This window comes from Lactuca virosa, chromosome 3 (assembly GCF_052849685.1).
Source record: "Lactuca virosa cultivar CGN04683 chromosome 3, Lactuca_virosa_CGN04683_v6, whole genome shotgun sequence".
Taxonomy (NCBI): domain Eukaryota; kingdom Viridiplantae; phylum Streptophyta; class Magnoliopsida; order Asterales; family Asteraceae; genus Lactuca; species Lactuca virosa.
This window is the reverse complement of record NC_136428.1, coordinates 139,120,110-139,142,249: the sequence shown is the minus strand read 5'-3', so window position 1 is coordinate 139,142,249 and position 22,140 is coordinate 139,120,110. Positions and strand designations below refer to the sequence as shown.

The 22,140-nt window shown below is 37.6% G+C and overlaps 1 protein-coding gene across 1 annotated transcript; it reads left to right on the top strand.

The window, feature by feature from the left end:
• The first annotated feature begins 17,961 nt into the window (after window positions 1–17,961).
• Window positions 17,962–20,220, top strand: LOC145164110 (uncharacterized). Its single transcript, XM_079082834.1, has one exon. It carries the CDS (start codon window positions 17,962–17,964, stop codon window positions 20,218–20,220), a length of 2,259 nt encoding a protein of 752 aa, XP_078938960.1.
• The last annotated feature ends 1,920 nt before the right edge of the window (window positions 20,221–22,140 follow it).

The following is a 22,140-nucleotide window of genomic DNA, read 5'->3' as shown; positions in this document are numbered from 1 at the left end:
CAATGCAAGCAGCATTGTTCGCCACCACCCGAGAAGTAAAAGATTCTAGAGTCCAGGCTGAAAATACATGCATAGATAGTGGTCTAATGACAAGGCTGACGACGGAAGCTCGGGACGGAGTCGTATGATGTGGAAGTCTCACGTACGGTTCCCCGAGAAGGGAGTGGCTACCTACTGGAGCTTCGACCAATCACCACCGGTCAATTCCGCTTTGGGGCCACCCCTTACTCTACCATTATTATAGGGGTATGGCGTTCGAGACAAAGAAAGATCAAGGCAGCATATCAGCTTTTCCTTTATACTTCACTTGGATCTGTTTTTATGCTATTAGCTATTCTGTTGATTCTTTTCCAAACAGGAACCACCGATTTACAAATTTTATTAACCACAAAATTTAGTGAGCGGTGCCAAATCTTTCTATGGATTGCTTTTTTTGCCTCTTTCGCCGTCAAAGTGCCTATGGTACCAGTTCATATTTGGTTACTCGAAGCTCATGTAGAGGCACCTACGGCAGGATCCGTCATCTTGGCGGGAATTCTTTTAAAATTGGGAACCTACGGCTTTTTAAGATTTTCAATACCCGTGTTTCCTGAAGCGACACTTTGTTTCACTCCTTTCATTTATACTTTAAGCGCGATTGCTATAATATATACTTCCTTGACCACTTTAAGACAGATCGATCTTAAGAAGATCATTGCTTACTCCTCAGTAGCTCATATGAATCTGGTGACTATTGGTATGTTTAGTCTGAACATACAGGGAATTGGAGGTAGCATTCTACTGATGTTAAGTCATGGACTGGTTTCTTCAGCCCTTTTTCTATGTGTTGGTGTTCTATATGACCGACATAAGACTCGACTTGTTAGATATTACGGAGGTTTAGTGAGCACCATGCCGAATTTCTCTACCATTTTCTTCTTTTTCACTTTGGCCAATATGTGTTTTACCTGGTACTAGCAGCTTTATCGGGGAATTTCTCATCTTAGTAGGAGCTTTCCAAAGAAATAGCTTAGTAGCCACATTAGCAGTGCTTGGGATGATTTTAGGCGCGGCGTATTCCCTTTGGCTATATAATTGTGTGGTTTCTGGAAATTTAAAACCGGATTTCCTCCATAAATTCTCCGATCTAAATGGTAGAGAAGTTTTCATATATATACCTTTCCTTGTTGGATTTGTTTGGATGGGTGTTTACCCTAAAGTGTTCCCGGACTGCATGCATACATCCGTAAGTAACTTAGTGCAACATGGAAAATTTCATTAAGAGGAATCAGCAAAGAAAAGAAAAAGGTTCAACATCTTAATGTGTATTTAAGAGATTGTCCTCGGGCTGAAGAGTGCCCACATCTAAATAAAGTATGAAATAAATTATAAAAATAAGCGAGAACTTCTTTTTCATTTTGGCAAAAAAAAGAAAGCTCAATCTAGGAATTTTTTTTGGGGGGGGGGGGGGGTGGTCCACCGACAGGGACAACTGCCAGCAATTGAAAGAAAGTTGTGAACAGATAAAATGAGGATGTTTGACACCTCGATTGTCCCAAAGCCCTCTCATGCGAATTAAATCAACTTAGTCAATGTTTTGCCCGATTTTACTGAAGGAGAAAAGAGCCTTAAATTGTCCGGCACCTTCGCGCGCATATGTACATTCCATCGTTAAAGTGATCCTACCTTTCCTTTTCAAGGAGAAGCGGTTGAGAGCAATCGAGAAGAGCTACTCGACTCAAAGACGAGAGGAAGCGAGTGAAAAGGAAGGATAGGGGAGGAAGATGACTATCTAAAGCAGATAGTCCAGTAGGTCCTTGTAAGGCGAGTGGAAGGAAGTGACTCGACCGATAGGTTGAGGAAGTCGGGCAGGTCTGGAGGTAGTGCCTCCTAAGAGAGATGATAACTGCACCATTCAAGATCAATGCTTGCATCCAGAGATAGATGGGCGAAAGATGGACGAAAGCCCTTGAAAGTGGAACTGATTCTTATATGGTTGTTCAAAGCCTGCCTACTTTTTATGACATGAGATTCAAGACCCCCTTAAATAAAGTAAAGGCAGCTGATCCCGATTTCCTTGATCCTTCATCTGGCTGGGATGTCGATAGAGTAAGCTGGATGTGCTAGTCGATCTTGTAACCCACGAAAGCTCAAGAAAGAGAATGTCCTCTCAAGGCCGGTCTTTCAACCGCCTCCTTTAAAAATCACCTGGCATTCCTCTAGTTAATCTGTCGCGGGGTAAGGAGGTCCCTCTCTAGTTCATAACCTTTCTTCCAAAGCCTCCCCCGATTCTACTTTTGGCAGGCCATGGCGCGGATAAAAGCTTATGGGGTTTCTCCTGCTTATTCATTAGGGCGAGTGGATGTCAAGGGAGGGGATCATAGTCTTTCAACTCATCTGGAATATCACGGAGCAGCTTCGTGCCCCTGTTCCGGTCCCCGATGCAGCCCCCTCATCAGTAGCTAAAACCAAGGTCGGCCCTCCCCTATAAGGCCCCAGAAGTTGTATCTTATCGAGTGGACTTATCAGCATAACGCTTCAAAAAAATTGTCCAACTCTGCGCGTGACTCGCATTGGCAACTTTATCCCACCCTACATCAGCCGGTGTGTGTGAGCTTCGCTCCTTATAGCTATAGATCTACACCGCCGCCGGTCACTTTTGTTCCTCTACCGTATCCATTGATGGGATTTCTTCTTGACTGGCGTATTACGCACTCGGGCCAATCTACTACACTCTAATAATGTTCTTTTGGATTTAATATCCTACAAAAATGGAAAGTGGTTGGCCGTTCGATCGAGTCCATCCCTTGAAGTCGTACCCTCCCATGATGCATGAGTCTTCCGCCGATTGACAGAAATGCCGATTAAGCAATTCCTCCCATCCCGATAAAGGGAGTCACCCGTGATTCGATAATTCCATTTTCCGCTGATGCAGGCCCATTGGGATCCCATCAGTCAAACCACTGGCTTCGTTCCTCACCCTCCTTCCAATCAAATATCTTCTAAGGTGCCCGGAGGCTGGGGAAACAAAGGAGGGATTGATCGACCAACTTGAACAGATCCATAACCTGGTTCCATCTGTCCTGAATGAGGGAATTAAGGCGGGTATAGTCGAACTGGTTGATTCTAGGGTGATAAGCAGATGTATCCGTATCAAGCCTACCATCTCTTTTCACAAAAGTCTTTCCACCCCGTCTCCGAATTGAAATATCTGTGGCCCTGCTTCAAAGCCCATCTACACACTCTAACTGCCTCCTTTTGAGCTAGTCAAGCAGGCATTGAACACGGACTGGGACTCTCCCGACCCTTCGACAGCAATTCTTGCACTTGACGTCGGATCTCCTCGTTCCCAAATGGGGATAAGCGAGAAGCCGCTTTGCAGGGTAGACTCACTCCTACCTGCAACTAAATCTGCTTCTATATCCTCCTCTTAGGGGGTAATCAAGCCGGAAGAGTGTTGCAGAAAGATCTGCACTTCCCTTTTACAACATAGGAGGGAGGGGGCCTCCTTCCTAAAAAAAAAAGCCTTTCCGATTGCCTCAGCCCTTATCTCTTAAAGCTACGGCATCCCACCGATCCTTGGCTCTGCTAGTTGGCTTTGCTATCAAGGCATAACATTCTATGGACTCTTCCACCACGTCCAGAAATGCTATGCCAACACCCTTTCTCCTTAGCCAACCAAAGTCTTCTGATGGAAATAACCGCGTTTGTCGTTAAAAGTCAACCGGTGTTCTCCCTACGCAGGTAACACCCTACTTATATTACCACGGTCTTCCGAGTAGGATATGTAATACATAGGGACGACCTCACACCAGACGTCCTGCTTTAACTTCCCCAGCCCCAACTGACCCACCATCTCCATAGACGCTAAGTTATCCGAACTCCCAGCATCAATGATCATCTTTGCATTGTCGAATTCGGACATAGATTCAGAATACAACCTTCCGTCTCCTCCTCATTTCTGCTGGCGTTGGCTCACGTTTCCAGACAATCTAACGACAGCGAAACAGTTGTTGGATTAATGTCTAAGTCCATAACTATAATTGGTAAGACTTGACCCGACCCGGCATGGTCCATTTGGGTTGCATGGCATCATGCATTTGGATAGACTATAATGAGAGAAATAACACTTAAGGTTGGTTAATATATTATAAGTTCTAATATATTAATAAGATTATTTAATTAGTATTGATCAAGAATTAATCTAGTATTAATTAAGTGATCAAAAGAAGACTAATTAAATATATGGGTTGATTGTGTAAATCATCCATACTTATATAGTGGGCTAATGCTCTATGGATTGTCAAGTAGAGCTAAAACCCATAAGATGCTCCATGGATGCTCTATGGTGTATTTGTACCCATCGATCATGGAAATTAAAGGCCATGACAATTAGGGTTTACATGGTGTAACCCTAACTATATAATGATCTTATTCTTGGAGAAAATCGGCCACTAATGTGTGATAGAAAGGGCTAGCCGATTTTCATGAAGTGTTAAAATTCTCTCAAGTTATTCCAAGTGTATTTGGTGTTGTGTGAACCATTTGAGGTGTCACACTTGGGGCACTAGGCACTCAAGCTTCATGAAGACATTCTACATCAAAGAGGTATGTAATTCTAACTTGATATATTCATATGAATCAATGTTATTTTGCTAGTTAGGATGAATACCTTGGAAAGTTCATATTTGCATGTATAATAGAGAAAACATAGATCCAAGGTATTTAGGGTTGCATGTACACTTAGGAGTGTTAGAATGCTCAAAACCCAACAGTGGTATCAGAGCCTAGGCTGGTTTTCTTGTTATACTTGCAAAATAGGCTGAAAAAACGAAGTTTTGTGCTGTCTGCACAGCAGACTCGCTGAGTCCATGAAGGGACTCGACGAGTCCAAGGCAAAACTCATCCAACTCGCCGAGTTGGTTCGTGCACTCGACGAGTTGGACCCCCTGACAGCATATCTTCGAGTTTTTTGGCTAGAAATGGACTAGGAACATTACCATAAGCTATTTTTGAACCTATAAACCTGTTTTTGATGTGGTAATGTTCATTCTAATCCAATTTTCAAAGATAATTGTCAATAGATTCATGTTTTGTATTAGTTTAATGGTTAGTCTAATTACATGAAAAATTTTGATTAAATTATCTAGTTCTTATGAGTTGCTTAGATTAATAGAAAAATTATTAGAAATTGTTGTTTTCAATCCATTTTAATCTAAGAGATGATTCTAAAATGTGTTTGTGTAACTTGTCCTCAAGATTACATGAAAAGTCACATTAAAGTTTCTTAAAACTCATAAAATTTGGCAAAGGTTACAAAATGAAGAGTCTTGTCTTCATTGAATGGTTTTATGACTCCATAACTTGTCCTCAAGTTATGGAGGTTCAAGAGTCACTTCATTAAGTAATAAAATGTGTAACCTTAATTAGTTCCATAAGTTACATAAATAAAGAAAAGTTACATTCTTTTATTAGTTTAAAGTCTTCCATAACCTGTCCTCAAGTTATGGAACTTGAAGAGTTTTTTAATTAAAACTACTTTATACACATAAGTTATGAAATTAATTAGTTTTGAATATTTTCAAAACTAGCCCTCAAGTTTTGGAATATGTAAAGTTTCCCTCAAGAATACTTTAATTCCAAGTTAAGCCCTTAGAGTTTTAAAAGTTAAAATTCAACCCTTATACTTTATAATATTATAAGTTAATAAAATATATATATGTATAAGAGCAAGTCAGTCTTACCATTAGTAGGCCTCATTCACGAAGCTGGTCTATAAGGGGGTATAAGGTTGTTGCCTATAAAATGGCAGCTTAATGGGTGTCCACTCTCACCCACCGCTTCCTTGACCGGTGGAGGGTCGTTAGCCGAACAGGTAGGACAAGGACTATAATTCTCCCTTCATTAAAAGTATTAATGATAAATAATAAGTAACTAAACCCTTAAAATTCCCAATCTTAGTTACTTAGGAAAATGTGAATAAGGTGCTAATCCATGAAATTACACTTTGCACTTTGTTTAAACAGTTAGTCGAGCATGTCTGGTTAACCGGCACTCTAACCTGGATTTAACAAGGTAGGCAAAGGGTAACTTAATATTTATCATAGTATCGGTGGAGCTAGTGTGGTTAAATATTAAGGGTACCAAGTAAATTGAGGGGTAAATATTAAGGGTACCAAGTAATTTGCATGGTCACTTCACACCTTGTTTTGTGATCCTCGGCATCCCAGTCACAAAACCTGAAGGGCACACTCGAGATTGAAACGTGCCTTTGAAAAGTTCAAAGAATCTCAAAAGATCTAGGAGTTTCAAATCCAAGTAAAATCTCATTAAATTATTTCGTTTTCATGGTGGAAATTGGTGAATCGTCATTCACCTACCTTCAAATATTTTATAGCTTGGATACGGCATCCCTCTTCCAAGTTATGAAATAGTTTGTTGGGTCCTAGCCTTAATATTTCAAATTAGGTGTTATATTAAGGACTTTAAATCAACTATCTTGAATATCTCCCAAAAGATGTTTAGTTCAGACATCTATGATCTTCCCAAATCTCTTGGAACTTTACTTCCTCCACATCCTCCAGTTATTCTCCCTAACCCACAAGTTCTTGAAAAGTTTAAGGTCACTCAAGCCCTAATGGCAAGCAAGGTCTATGTGTTATCACATCTTGGAGATGAAGTCACATATTGACAAGCCGGGAGAGTTGGGTGTCAAAGTCTTGAGAAAGTTAGATGCTCAATCACTTTCTAAGTCACATAGTAAGTTCCTTATGGACTACCATGTAAAGGACTATGACATGACCCTTAATGATCTTATCTATTTGCTTTGGGGTGCTTAATCAACAATGATTTGGAGCACAGGCAGAGCAAATCTGATTAGTAGATCAACTCCCAAGCCTTCAATGGACATTGACAATGGTAACATTGGATACCCAGTAAAAGCTTTCTCTTCCCAATGGAAAGGTATTGTCCATAGTCAACTCGGTTGACCAAATGGTAAAGAGAAAGACTAAGTCTGAGATAGTCCCATTACCAGAGAGTCCATATGTTTATCTTGCCAAAGGAAAGGGCATTGATTACGAAGCTGCCTATTTACCTGAAAGATCATAAGGGTGATCAAGTCAAGAAGTTTGACTCTACTTCAGGTAAAGTCCACTATCTAACTCTGTTAAGTTTCTATTTTGAGATTCTTATTACATGATGTGACTGGGTCACATGTTGATTTTTTAAGAATCAAAGAAAAGTGAAGAAACTTAAAGGAAGTATATGTTGATTCTGATCGCGAAGATGGATTTCAATCGCATGGTTCGGTGATCAAAATTTTTGAGCTACTGCTTAAGAGTTGTGATAGATTGCTTAGGAATAGATAACAACATAGTTTTCATATGCATTTGCATTGTAAGGATAAGTTTTCATCAAGTTTTAAATAAAAAAATTTTGTTTTTTTTTATTTTATATGTATCCTTACAGTGGCATTTGTGGAAACTTGTTGTTTATATGATCTCATTGATAGTAACATCGGAATATGAAATTGATTCTTTCATTTGTGGTAGTGTCTAAATTTACCAAATAAGGAAAGACTCTCATCACCCAAGTTTCAAATTGGACCGAAACTTGGAATCATGCAAGTTGTATAGTATGATGAATGAGAACCTTCAGCTTTGGAAAAATTAAGACTAATTCCTTGTTCACATGTATATGTGAGTCAAGTGAAGGACTAAAGGGATCGAGTACACATTATTGTGCACTGGTCAAGTCCACCACAAAGATTGGTAAGACTATTCGTCATGATTTACTAAAGTTTAGTTAATATGGTTATACTTATAAGTTTAAGTATAATTCTGAAGCATTGGAAAAGTCTCGATGTATGGCAGAACAAATGAGAAGAATCAAATTAGGCAGAAAGATAAAAGTTTCTCAAATCTGAAAAGATGGGAGAGTACTTTAGTATCATATTTGTGATCATCTTAATGATTTAGAAATCATATCACAATTAGTCCTCTAAAGGTCATCTTAGTGCATTCTTATGACTAAGAAGAGGAGTCATGAATTGTTTAAATGGTTAGATCAGGAAGATGAGTCATACTTCGTTCCAAAACAATTCTTAGAATCATACTCCAAGATTGTAACTTGAGTGACATATCTTAAAGAAAGGTTTAAAACACTTGTCAAATGTAAGAGTAAAAGTGTCCTACTCTTGTACATTTTAAATTGGTAAGTTGTGATGTTTTGGGTTAAACAAAGACCAACTTAGGCCAAGTGTGTGAAGTGTTTGTCTTGATAAAGAAGTTGCACTATCTCTTGAATATTTGGCAAGATAATCTTAAATGTCAAGAGGACAGTGGGAGTCTTAGAGATTTTGAAAGCTTCAAGGTCTAGTCAAGAATAAAAACCTGTAGTTTAACACTAGCACACGACGTGGGGTTTATAACCTATCGTGTTGACATATTTCTATTTCTGTGCCCATTCCAGTTAAAGTTGGCTTTGCATATGAGTTCTTAGAGTTCTCAGTTGGTTGCATAACAACTTGGAAGCAATGGCAGGCCCTGTACTGCCAGGTGGCAAGAAGTTAAGATTGCACAAGTTCAATCCATATGAGTTTGGATTTGTCACTAACCTAGTCTTGTGATTGTGGTCTTGACAGATTCACATGGATAAGAACACATACACCATAAAATCTAAGGGTCATAATGTTTCTCTCCGATTCATGAAAATGATGGTGATGAAACACTTCCACCAACCAGATTTGAAGCAGATAGCAAAAGGTCTAAACAATTGAGACTATGATTACGACATCCCTTTTCATAGTTCTGAAATTGTTTAGACACACATGCATGCTATCTAAGGAAAGGTGTATGATTTTGATAAAGTTTTATCAAAGCAATCTCGTATCATAAGTCTGAACTTTGGTAAGAAAGTCAATAAAGTATTGATTTCTAGAAGTCCAACTGATTTCTGAGTACATGTCAAAGCTAGTGGGATCAGAAGTGTTATGCTAATAATCATCATGTTAGTGGGAGCATGATAATTATGATAAGTATTGCAAGTTAGCAATGTTAATTATAGAAAACAAAAGTTTCAATTCGTGAAGCTGCAGGGGTTGGAAAAGTTGTTTTGCTATAATTAAGGGAGATGATATACTTCATTTCAGTTCTAAAGGCTTAGATTGAGACCTTAATCATCTTTTGTCAAGAATATATATATGAATTTCATGTTGGATTGGTTCAACTTAAGGAAATTCCATATATTGAGTTCTCAAAATTCGATTATGATTACGGCATCCCTCTTCATAGTCAAATTTAGAGAACATGGCAAATAAAAATTTTTGTAGCAAAAGACTGGTCTAGAATCATGTCTTTATGTGAGACATCATGAATCGTGTACCATTTTCTTTGGGTACAGGATCGATTGCAATTGTCGAGGACAATCTACGGTTTACCAAAGATTGGTTGCTTAGGGACAATTGGAAGTATAGTGCACATTTTGGAAGGACCATATTGACATATTCTGAAAAGAGGCATATCTCGTTCAGAAGTGATAGTCTAAATGAGAATATGGAGTTGTCTCCATATGTGGAAGTTATCTGTGTAAGATTAGAAAACTTAATACACGAAGCATGTTCAAAGCAATGTACCTTGAATATGAGACTTAGTTTCCATGGAGTTGAACTCCATTGGAATACCTTATAATGATTGTTGACAAGTCTTTGTAACTTTGTACACTTTCATTACAAGATGTCAGTGCATATAAGTTTAAAATCTAAACAAATTTCGATAAATGATAGGAATTTGGAATTCTTACATTTTTTGATAAGGATTTGGGAGTGTGAAAAGAGAATCATTGAAAGTATGTTCAATCGATCTAGTTCACAAAGTAAGCATCATAGACAAACATAGAGTGCATACTTGGTGTATGGCAAAGCTATTGTTTTGAAAAACATAGTGTACATGCTTGGAACATGGGACAAATAGTGTTTTTAATTCAAGTATAAAGTTGATAAAACCGAAACAATGAATAATGAGTAATCAGTATGGTGATAAATAAAAGTGTTTATTTATATTCATAGGGTTTGATACCATATTTGATTCATTTATTCTTGTGTTTCTCTTTGCATGTTTTGACTTCCAGAATAACTAAGTCGCTCTTCCTAAAAGATTAAGTTATTCAAACCATCCACAGTCGGTCATATGTTGGAAGTAGATATGAATCAAGACTGTCATGAGTTGGCTTGTAGAGGTCCAAGTTGGTGGACAAAGTGGTGCTACAACACTCATGAGTGCTCATAAGTTATGAGTATTGGATTCAACCCGCGCTCATTTGAATCACTTCATGGATTTTATCACGAGTGATCATGAGACGATAATATCTTATATTCTTCAAACCTAGAGATATGAGTTGTTACTATGAGTTGGTTATACATTGATTGCACGAAAACGCATTGGTAACTCGATGTTATAAAATGTGCCTTTGTGTATGATTCAACAAGTAGTAGAACAAGCCATATGAGTCGAAGTTTATCCATTCCTTTTACCTTCGGGATAAAAGCGATATCTGTGGGCCCCTCGATGATTTAGCGATGACACATATGAGTGCTTGGCCAAGCCAGGACTGATTTGATTTGATCAATCAGTCAGTCATCATAAATCAAAAATCGGGAAACAACAAATGGACAGAGAGAATGATTGATAATCCATGTCTCAGTCCATATGATATCTAGAATGGAGGAATATATGATCACTTATCTAATGGACAAGTCATTGACAAAGGTCGGAGATCATCGGCAAGTTCAGAGTTCGACGGAAGCTTTTGAGAGCTACGATTGCCAGTCGGTTCTTGAAGTCATACGCAATAATAGTTTTAGACTTATCCAAGTGGGAGACTGTTGGATTAATGTCTAAGTCCATAACTATAATTGGTAAGACTTGACCCTACCCAGCATGGTCCATTTGGGTTGCATGGCATCATGCATTTGGATAGACTATAATGAGAGAAATAACACTTAAGGTTGGTTAATATATAATAAGTTCTAATATATTAATAAGATTATTTAATTAGTATTGATCAAGAATTAATCTAGTATTAATTAAGTGATCAAAAGGAGACTAATTAAATATATGGGTTGATTGTGTAAATCATCCATACTTATATAGTGGGCAAATGCTCTATGGCTTGTCAAGTTGGGCTAAAACCCATAAGATGGTCCACGGATGCTCTATGGTGTATTTGTACCCATCGATCATGGAAATGAAAGGCCATGACAATTAGGGTTTACATGGTGTAACCCTAACTATATAATGATCTTATTCTTGGAGAAAATCGGCCACTAATGTGTGATAGAAAGGGCTAGCCGATTTTCATGAAGTGTTCCAATTCTCTCAAGTTATTCCAAGTGTATTTGGTGTTGTGTGAACCATTTGAGGTGTCACACTTGGAGAACTAGGCACTCAAGCTTCATGAAGACATTCTACATCAAAGAGGTATGTAATTCTAACTTGATATATTCATATGAATCAATGTTATTTTGCTAGTTAGGATGAATACCTTGGAAAGTTCATATTTGCATGTATAATAGAGAAAACATAGATCAAATGTATTTAGGGTTGCATGTACACTTAGGAGTGTTAGAATGCTCAAAACCCAACAACAGTCTCCTCTCCTAAGCTTCAGAACCCCCGCTATGTTTCCGACTTTCACTTACCTTTAGAGCTTCCCGGGCTCTAGGCTCCACAACGTGCACTCTTCCATCTTCAACTAGTCTATTCTGCACTCCCCCAGCAGCATTCGTCCGTCTGAACATTGGGGCAGTAACAAGAAAAATGCCCCACTCCTCCACATTCATAACATTTACCAGATCTCCTCTGCAGCAAGCTCTGCTGTCCTCGCGCTCCAAACTGATGGCGTCTCGACGTTCTCCTTGAAGTCGTCCTGTCGCTCTCCCCCTTTAAGAAGTTTGTAAAAAGGCTCAAGTGTTTTGGCTTCCTATAACAGAAACCCCTCCTAGGTTGTGGCAACTTTCTACTCCTCCTGAGCTGTCTTGTCGTAAAAAAAAAAAAATTGCTTCGAGCATCCGGCTTCACCACCATTGCCTGCTCTCTCCTTCTTCGGCACTTCCCAGTCCAAAACAGACCTGATCTTCTCTTCATCCATCTGAATCGCACCCTTGCTGATCCAATGGCCAAGAAATAGCACTTTAGTCTGAGTACCCTTTCATGTACAACCTCTTTTCCTGCTACACCCGGAACACTGTACTCAGTGTTCCAAACCTCCAGTGAGTGACTATAAATGATTATGTCATCGAGGTTTTCCTGGTCAAGGTAAGGCTTTGAGTTATCCGTTTAAGTGCGGAACAAGACCGGAATTAGGATGATATTCATAAAGCGGTTACTCTTTGTGTACGTTATGGAGTCTCCACTCCATGTTGAAAGCTCTTTCAAATAGCATGAGCGTTGAAAGTCTTCAATTAGACTAGAGCGTTAGATTCTTTTTTTTTTACTTCTTTCAAAGGGGGAATGAAGAAAAGAAGAGAGGAGGAAAGTGGTTAACTGGAGTCTGTCTCTTGAAAATGGTTATTATCTTGAAGGTCTTTTTCTCTATTTTCTTTCATGGTATTAAAGCCAACAAACAAGAGAATTAGGGTGTTAAAAAAAGAACCCCAAACCTGCTTGTTTAGAGAATAAAATTGTTCCTGTCTGCTTTTTCTTTTTTGAATGATTTTATGACTGATAAAAATGGAAACTTTTTTATTAGATGTCGTATACCCACCCTATTTGGTAGATCCTAACACGAATTATGTACACTACACAATGAGGATCACAATCATTGATACAGTTTGGATACCAAGCTATCTTATAAATATATTTACAAAAAAGCCTTCGATGTAGTGATGAAATTGTGATACATAATCAATCCTATTTGTTTTGTTCATTACTAAAGAATCCTATAAAATCTTTCTCTTTATCCTTTGAATTACTCATATATATATCCTATGAATTTCATTTCGCACCGGATGCTATTCTAGGAGAAGTTTGAATCCGTTCCGTTCAGATATTGATCGGTCTTGGTTTGACATGGTTTACGCGTTACTGGTTCCCGGAAGAGTTAATATCTCCACTAGCTAAACCCTTTCTTATTCTTACCTTGCATTTGGACTCGCATTTTGTTCGTACACAATCAACGGAGGCCTCCCCGACATATCTTGCAACGTCTTCAATAGCATGCTCTTACTTCGTCTTTCCCTTAATAAGTCATCAAATTTTGGTGCTTTTTGATCCCCAGTTGCTATGGGGAACAAAGGACGAAATACAATCGATTCCTCCATTTAAGTGGTTCTCGCTTCTCCTTGTTCCTATTCCTAACTCCTCCCCGGGTAGTTCCCAATGTTTGGCACTTTCCATACTTGATGGGTGCAACATCAACAAATTCGCTCATGATCGAGTTACAACCTAAGATCTATAACCATATTATGTTAACTGTTCGTATTTCGTTCATTCCATCGGTATGCTCCCAGGTACCTGTAATTGTGATCCGTTTGCTAGAACCAAGGGGTCTTTCTGTGGAAACCTCCACGAACAATCGTCGTTTTTTGATGGTTTTTCCGCTTCTCACAGTTGATCTTTCCACACCTCCGGATATCTAGTACCAAATCGTCGCCCCTTTCCTTATTTTTTTCGATAATAGAGTTGGCTATCTCTGTGGCATCGATTGTACAAGTTCGTGAAGAGGGCTGGACGAGTGGAATGAGGGAGAGCGGCTCGATCGACAAAAAACAATAGTAGCCCCCTAGAACCTGGCAAACTCATTATCATTATCAATGAATTCCCGAGCAATTCTCAACCAACATATGCGATTCATTCCCGTAAAGATTCTAACACACAAAAGACTCCTTGCTTTAGGAGCGGTATGAGTGATACATCCGGCGAGCGCCGGTGAAGAATACAAGGAAAGCAGGAGCTCGGGTATTGATATATTCCATCAATAGAAAGGAGGTAGACTGGTAATAAGGCCGACCACATAGGGGGAGGGAACCGAAAAGCTAAGCTTTACGGAGCGGACCAATCTTCCGTACCGCCCCCTGACTCTCTCCCTACAAAAAAAAGCCTGCGGGAAGCACGAAGAGCTAAGCCACTAATGTCGTGGCGAAGAGTATACCTCGGAAAGTCCGCGAAGTTAAGCTTTTGTATGTATTATATCCTTTCGATCGAGCGACAACTTCTAAGGAAGGTCTTCATTCCCCTTTTAAACAAGTAAAAAAAGTTAGGGAAATGGAGTGAGATAAAGTTGCAGAAGTGCTTCTAGATCTCATGGAATAAGGCATAATTTAGAACAAAACTTTCCATCTCTTGCTTTCATAGAAAAAAAATTATGAAAATCCCGATTACATTACCGTAGGCCAAAATGAAATTTTGAAAAGCAAGCCAGAGAAAAGCATCATTGAGATAATACCTTTCATCCTAATCTCATCTACTGAAAAAGGGGCCCTCTTGATCACCTGAAGAGATTTTTAGGCAGAATTGGCATAATTATTACCATGAGGATTGAGCTGCCAAAAGATATTATCCTCCCTACCAAAAAATAAAAAATAAAGTGAAGCCAAATGCTCTTGGATGGGTAGTTGAATTGGGATAAATCCTTTTTTCTCCTTCATATTGAATGTAGTCTATCACTTTGAGATCATGAGAACCTTGTGAATTGATATAAATTATGGCATGCATCTCTGAGTAGAGTGGCATGGCCAAACATCATCCCAGAAACGAATCAGCTTACCATTGCCCAACCAAAGTCTAGCCCAAGTTCTGCCTCAAAGTCTTTCTGTATCAAATAAGACCTTTCTAGATGCAGGATATTTAAGAGGTGGGTTGGTCAATCCATTTTTTCCATTGGAGAGGTACTTAGCAGCCAACTATGAGCACCGTGGCTTTTTATTTTTCTTTGGAAATAGCCATAGCCACTTCATAAGAAAGGCTGACTTGGTTGAAGTCCACCTCCGTCGTTAAGGTGATTAAAAAAATCCAGACCATAAAAATACAAAAAATAAAATATTTTTTTTATGGGATGCTAGTAAGGATGAACATGACGAGGTCTTATTTCATTACTTTTTTTTATTGAAATTCAAACATATCTGATATCGCAATAATTATACATATATTTCGAACGATATTTATATATTTTTAGCTATATTTTGGTATGATTTAAAATAAAAGGTACTTATAAAGTTTGAAATTCCATTTTACAGCTAAAAAGCATTTCTGAGGAAAAAGGAGAAGAAAACGTGCAAAAATCCGCAAAAAGAAGTGAAAGAAATTACACGAAGAAAAACGAGATCAAAAAGTCAAAGAATTCAAAGATAGCCGCGTTGCAAAGACGAGAAAACAAAATAAAAATATAAAAAAAAAATAATTAATTAATGAGGTTTGATTAAAATAAATTATTGGGAATTAATTATTTAATTTCTAAATAATTTATATTAATTAAATCAATTTAATTTAATTTAATTTGCAAAAAAAAAAAAAAAAACAACAAAAAATTCGGATTTAGCCCAAAACCCGGAGCCCAAAAACAGGACTGATCCGTCCACCCAGATCCGGAAGAACCGAATCCGAGACCCGATCCGAGAACCGCTCTGACCCACGATCCATTTTCCCTCAGAAGCTGATCCGATTTTACCGACCCGACCCCGATCCAACCCGGGTTTTAGACCCGTGCTTTTTTTCGTATGTGACGTCATCAATGACGTCACTCGAACCAGATCCATGCCCAGTTCCGACCCGTTCCGATCCGAGATCTGATTCGTTTTATCTCACAGCCAAACCCGCGCCTTAACCCGTTTCCGACCCAAAATTCGATTCGGAACTATTTAGCTTAAAACGACGTCGTTTTAGGCCCCAGATTTGCAAATTCCGATTCCATTACGTTTTTAACCATTTTTTCCCCACTTTTTCCTATTGTAAACTCATTCCTTTCCAACCAATACTCAATAATTCACCACCTTTAAACTTTCCAACCATTTATTCCCATCTTTTTATTTCTTTTGAATTCTTTTTCATTAGATCCAATCTCAATTCATTTCTTTTTGGTATTTAGTTCTTCCAATTTTTACTATAAATACCACCATTTTTCACCACAAAAGAGGAGAGGACATTCAAATACACACTTTGATACACAAATTCCTCCATACAATTTCTTACCATATCACCACTATACCAAATTCCATCCAACCTTTGAACCACATTTCTACAATTGGGGATTCAAGAGTCAAAAAAGCTAAGGAATTGAAGATTGCAGTGGCATTAGGGACTACATCGGGTTTGTTTTATCGAAATGTTTAACATTCTCAATATGTTTTCTATGTGTGTTGTAACTTTAATTATGGGCTAAATTCTCTTTGCTTTCACTTGGATAATGAAACCTTGAAAATATGATTTGATTTATATTATTCCAATATTAATTGTTATTTATTTTATCATGCATATTTGATCATTTATTTTTATATGTTGAATTTTTGTAATTAATTTTCCTATAACTAAGTTAATATTTTTAAAGGATCAATTTAAATATATTATCTTGAATCATAAATTTTTCATGACCATTGATATTTATGACTAGTGATGGACAAAATCCTAGGATTAGGCAAAATAAAATACTACAAATTTAACATGTATATTTTGTATCGTATGACCAACTTACGATTCCTATTAGTTTTACTACCACTAAAATTAATAGTTTGATCAAATGTTTGCATGATTCGAATTAATTATTGTTAATAAAATTGGTAATTGCATGACAATTGTTTTTAATTATTTTTATTATCAAAACGGTAAAAAATTAGATCATGATTTTTAACCAATTTTAGAAATCGGTAAATAACTAATAATATCCATTGCACTTAATATAAATCATTCATTGCTAAAAGGTGGAATTAAATCTAAGTGAAAACATCCTTATCATTCTTGATTTTTTTTTAAAAAGCAGTTCTTGTTCTATATTTATTTTACACTTTAATTGTTAAAATTCTCATTATTGTCTTGTTACTAAAAATTCCCTCAAGTTACTTATCTTTTAAGTTAATTAGCGACAAATAGTCTAAATGTAAATCATACTCGTTTCCCCAAGTGTTCGACATCCGTTCTTACCATTGCTATATTACAAATTCAATTAGGTACACTTGCCTAAGTCGTGTAGTAAATTCTAGCATCGGTAATTTCAACCTTATAAATTTAAGACTAGATAAATTTCACATCAAGTTTTTGGCGCCGTTGCTGGGGAAACGGTTTTATTTGGTTTAGTCTTACTGTTTGTTAGTTAACGTAAAAAAAAAATTTTTAAAAAATTTTTAATTTTTTTTTAAAAAAAAAAATATATTAAAAACAAAATTAATAAAAAAAAGACGAATTTGATTTAAAATATTAAGTTTACTTATTAACAGTTTAAAAAAAAATTTTAAAAAAATTATTTTTTTAAAAAAAAAAATTATTTTTTTTTCTTTTAATTTAGTTTTGCATAAATTTCTTTAGTTGTAAGTTAATTATAGGTTGTTAAATTTCCTTAGTTAATTATAGATTGTTAAATTTACTTATTAAAAAAAATTTAAAAATATTATAAAAAAATATTTAAAAAAAAATGGTATCAGAGCCATGTTTATATTGCATGAATAACCTTATTTAATTCGCGTGTAATACGAGTAATTCTACTTAACAGAACGGTGTTTGGATTTGGTACGTTGGCTTTGGTTGTTGGATTCCAGAAAAGTTATATTTATAATATACACCGAAATGATCCTGCCTCCCGACTGCCTCTCTCTGTCTGTTCTCTATTTGATAGTCAAAGTATTACACAAAAATTAAATAAATAATTCATGCAGTATAATCAATTCACTTTAAGATAGAATTTCCCTAATAGATGACCCGAAGTTCAAATTTCACTTTCTTTCCACCTTTAGAAGAGCCCGAACGCACGTTTCATCAACGAATCCGAGAAAACCAAACAATGACCGATCTAGCCCTCCTTTCATTAGAGGAATATGCAAGTCGTACTAGAGACGGAGATGATCATGGAGTCATTCGTCCCGCGATACTAGCCCAGACAAATTTCGAATTGAAAGGACAATTTCTTCACCTTCTACGAGAAACTCCTTTTATCGGAAGAGAAGATGAAGATGCGAACCAACATGTCGAAGCTGTACTCGAAATAGCTGACTACTTCAACATTGTTGGAGTAAGCAAAGATGCAGTCATGCTTAGAGTGTTTCCAATAACACTACAAGGAGCTGCAAAACGTTGGATAAAATCTGAACCTACGATTACCACATGGGAGGGTTTAAGAACAAAATTTACAAAACAATTTAGCCCACCATGCAAAATTGCTAGGATGAAAATGAAAATTCAAAATTTTCAGCAGCTTGAAGATGAGATATTGTATGATGCTTGGGACCATTATAAAGAAATACTGCAAAATTGTCCGCAACATGATCTTAATCCACATCAGGTCGTGCAGACTTTCTATAACGGGATCGATGTTTGTACCCGTCAGTTAGTTGACTCTCAAGGACCCATTCCTAAGAAAAATCCAGCTGACGGGAAAGCAATAATCGAGGAACTCGCCCAACACTCACATCAGTGGCATTCTTCACGAGATTCATCTTTCCGAAAAAGATCAACAGGAGAGAGCTCAGATGGATTGGCAGCATTAAATGCAAAATTGGATGCATTAGGAAGAGACATGAAAAAGGTCAATCAAACAATTCATGCTATGCAAGTCGGTTGTGACAACTGCAGTGGACCACATCTCGAAAGAGATTGTCCATTAGATCATGATGGGAATCAAAAGGTTGATGTATGCTACTCATCTGGAGATAGATACGATGAAAGGAAGCCTCAGAACAACTGGAAACCATTCGATGAATACAAGAAGGAAATGGAGATGCAAGGGAAATGGAGACAAAGCGGTCAAGGTTTCTACCAAAAAGACCCACCATTGGAGCAAATTGTGCAAGAAAAGAAACCAAGTTTCGAAGAAATGATGGCCAGAATTGCAGAAGCATCTGATAAAAGACATCGAGATACAGAAGAGTTGGTGCAGAGAATCGGATCAACAACTGAAACTGCTCTAAGAAATCAGCAAGCTTCGATTTTGAACATCGAAAACCAAGTCGGGCAAATTTCGAGAGTACTACAAGAGCGATTTCCTGGAACATTACCGAGTAACACTGAGACAAATCCGACTGCTCATGTCAAAGCAATAACAACTCGAACTGGAAAAATTCTTGAGCCGTTAGTTCCAGTTCATACTAACGAACCTTCTACTATTCCACAATCCCAAGAGAAGGAAAAAGAACCAGTTCCGGTTGAGACAACTCCATCCACTCCAGTTGTCAAACCATATAGGCCACCAATTCCTTTCCCTCAACGCTTGAGGAAGGAAAAAGAGGAGGAGGACTATCGCAAATTCATCGATCACATCAAATCCTTGCATATCAACATCCCATTCATTGAAGCTATGGCTCAAATGCCCAAATATGCAAAATTTCTGAAAGATTTGCTTGTTAACCGAAAGAAAATGGAGGAAGCTTCAAGTGTAGTATTAAACAAACAATGTTCAGCAGCCATGTTGACCAAACTTCCTCAGAAAATGAGAGATCCAGGAAGTTTGACTTTACCGTGCCAATTTGGTAATTTGGGTCTCACCCATGCTCTGGCTGATTCAGGAGCAAGTATAAATCTTATGCCATATTCATTTTACAAGAAACTTGATTTACCTGAACCAAAACCAATTCGAATGGCAATCCATCTGGCAAACAAATTAGTGACGTATCCAAAAGGGATAGTGGAGGACTTACTGGTGAAGGTTGACAAGTTCATATTTCCTGCAGATTTTGTAGTGCTTGATATGGAAGAAGACAATGAAGTTCCTATTATTTTGGGAAGACCATTCTTAAGCACTGCAAGAGCATTAGTTGACATTCATGGATCAAAGTTGACACTAAGAGTCGGAGCTGATGCTATCACCTTCGGTCTTGATAGAGCAATGAAGCATTCCAAGGTGAGTGATGATGAAGTTTTCTTTGTTAATGTTTTTGATATCTTATTGGAAAATGAGATATTGGAAGTAAAAGATAAAGACATAGAAAGCATGATGCAACTTGGAGAAGATACGTTTGATGCTGAAAAAGATCTGGAAGAACTGGAAAAGCTGCTGGCGGAGATTAATCAAAATAAGAAAGAAGACTACACGGGTAGTGAACCATAAAAAGAGGAAGCACACCACAAAGAAACACCTCTTGACTCCGATGTCAAAAGTGAGTTGAAAGTTTTACCTGATCATTTGGAGTACGCATACCTAGTAAATAATGAGCAATTCCCTGTGATCATCGCTGCAAATCTCTCACCGCATGAAAAAGAGAGGTTGATTGAAGTTTTGAAAAAGAGGAAGCAAGCTATAGCATGGAATATTTCTGATATCAAAGGAATAAATCCATCCTATTGCTCTCACAAAATTTTGACGGAAGAAGGATCAAAACCAGCAGTCCAACCACAAAGGCGATTGAACCCGAAAATGCAAGAAGTTGTGAGAAAATAGATCGTAAAACTCTTAGATTCGGGAATGATCTACCTTATTTCGGACAGTCCATGGGTAAGCCCCATTCACATTGTCCCAAAGAAGGGAGGAATGACCATCATAATCAATGAAAAGAATGAGCTGATACCAACAAGAACAGTTACAGGGTGGCTAGTGTGCATCGATTATCGAAAGTTAAATGATGCCTCCCGCAAAGACCATTTCCCCCTTCCTTTTATCGATCAGATGCTAGAACGTCTTTCTGGAAATGCTTACTATTGTTTCCTAGATGGTTTCTCAGGATACTTTCAAATTCCCATCGTTCCTGAAGACCAAGAAAAGACAACATTCACTTGCCCATACAGAACTTTTGCATACAGACGAATGTCATTCGTACTTTGCAATGCTCCTGCAACCTTCCAAAGATGCATGACAGCCATTTTCCACGACATGGTGGAAAACTTCATGGAAGTGTTTATGGATGATTTTTCAGTGTTTGGAGATTCTTTTGATGCATGTTTAGCTAATCTAGACAAAATGCTTGCTAGATGCGAAGAATCAAATTTGGTTTTGAACTGGGAGAAATGCCACTTCATGGTGCAAGAAGGCATTGTACTCGGGCATAAAATCTCCAAGGAGGGGATTGAGGTGGACAAAGCGAAAATATAGACAATATCAAAATTGCCACCTCCAACCAACGTCAAAGGGGTCAGAAGTTTTCTAGGTCATGCAGGATTTTACAGAAGGTTCATAAAAGATTTTTCAAAAATCACACGCCCTTTGACTCAACTTCTGTTAAAGGAAACAAAGTTTAATTTTTCTTCAGATTGTTTAAATGCTTTTAACAATTTAAAAGAAAAATTAACAACAGCCCCGATCATGGTCGCTCCAAATTGGGATTTGCCATTCGAGTTAATGTGTGATGCTAGTGATTTTGCAGTGGGAGCAGTCTTGGGACAAAGAATTGAGAAACATTTTCAGCCAATCTACTATGCCAGCAAGACGTTAAACCCCGCTCAAGCAAATTACACCACAACTGAAAAAGAATTTCTTGCTGTGGTTTATGCTTTTGAGAAATTTCGCTCTTACTTGATCTTGTCAAAAACTATTGTCTTTACTGATCATGCTGCCTTGAAGTATTTATTCAGAAAAGAAGATTCTAAGCAACGATTAATTCGTTGGATCATGTTACTTCAATAATTTGACATCGAGATTAAAGACAAGAAAGGCATGGATAATGTGGCTGCTGATCATTTATCCAGATTAGAGAATCCCAACATCGAAGAACTCAAGGAGTTTGAAATAAATGACAAATTTCCAGATGAATCCTTGATGATGATAGGTGAAGAGGTACCTTGGTATGCAGACATTGTAAACTACTTGGCTGCAGGAATTCTTCTTAAAGGAATGACACATCAACAGAAGAAGAAATTCTTTTCTGACCTCAAGCACTATTATTGGGATGACCCTTACTTATTCCGAAGTTGTGCGGATAATGTAGTAAGGAGATGCGTATTCGGAAAAGAAAGTCGCAAAATCATGAAAGGATGTCACGCTGGACCGACTGGGGGGCATCATGGTGCTAATTACATAGCAAGAAAAATCTTTGAT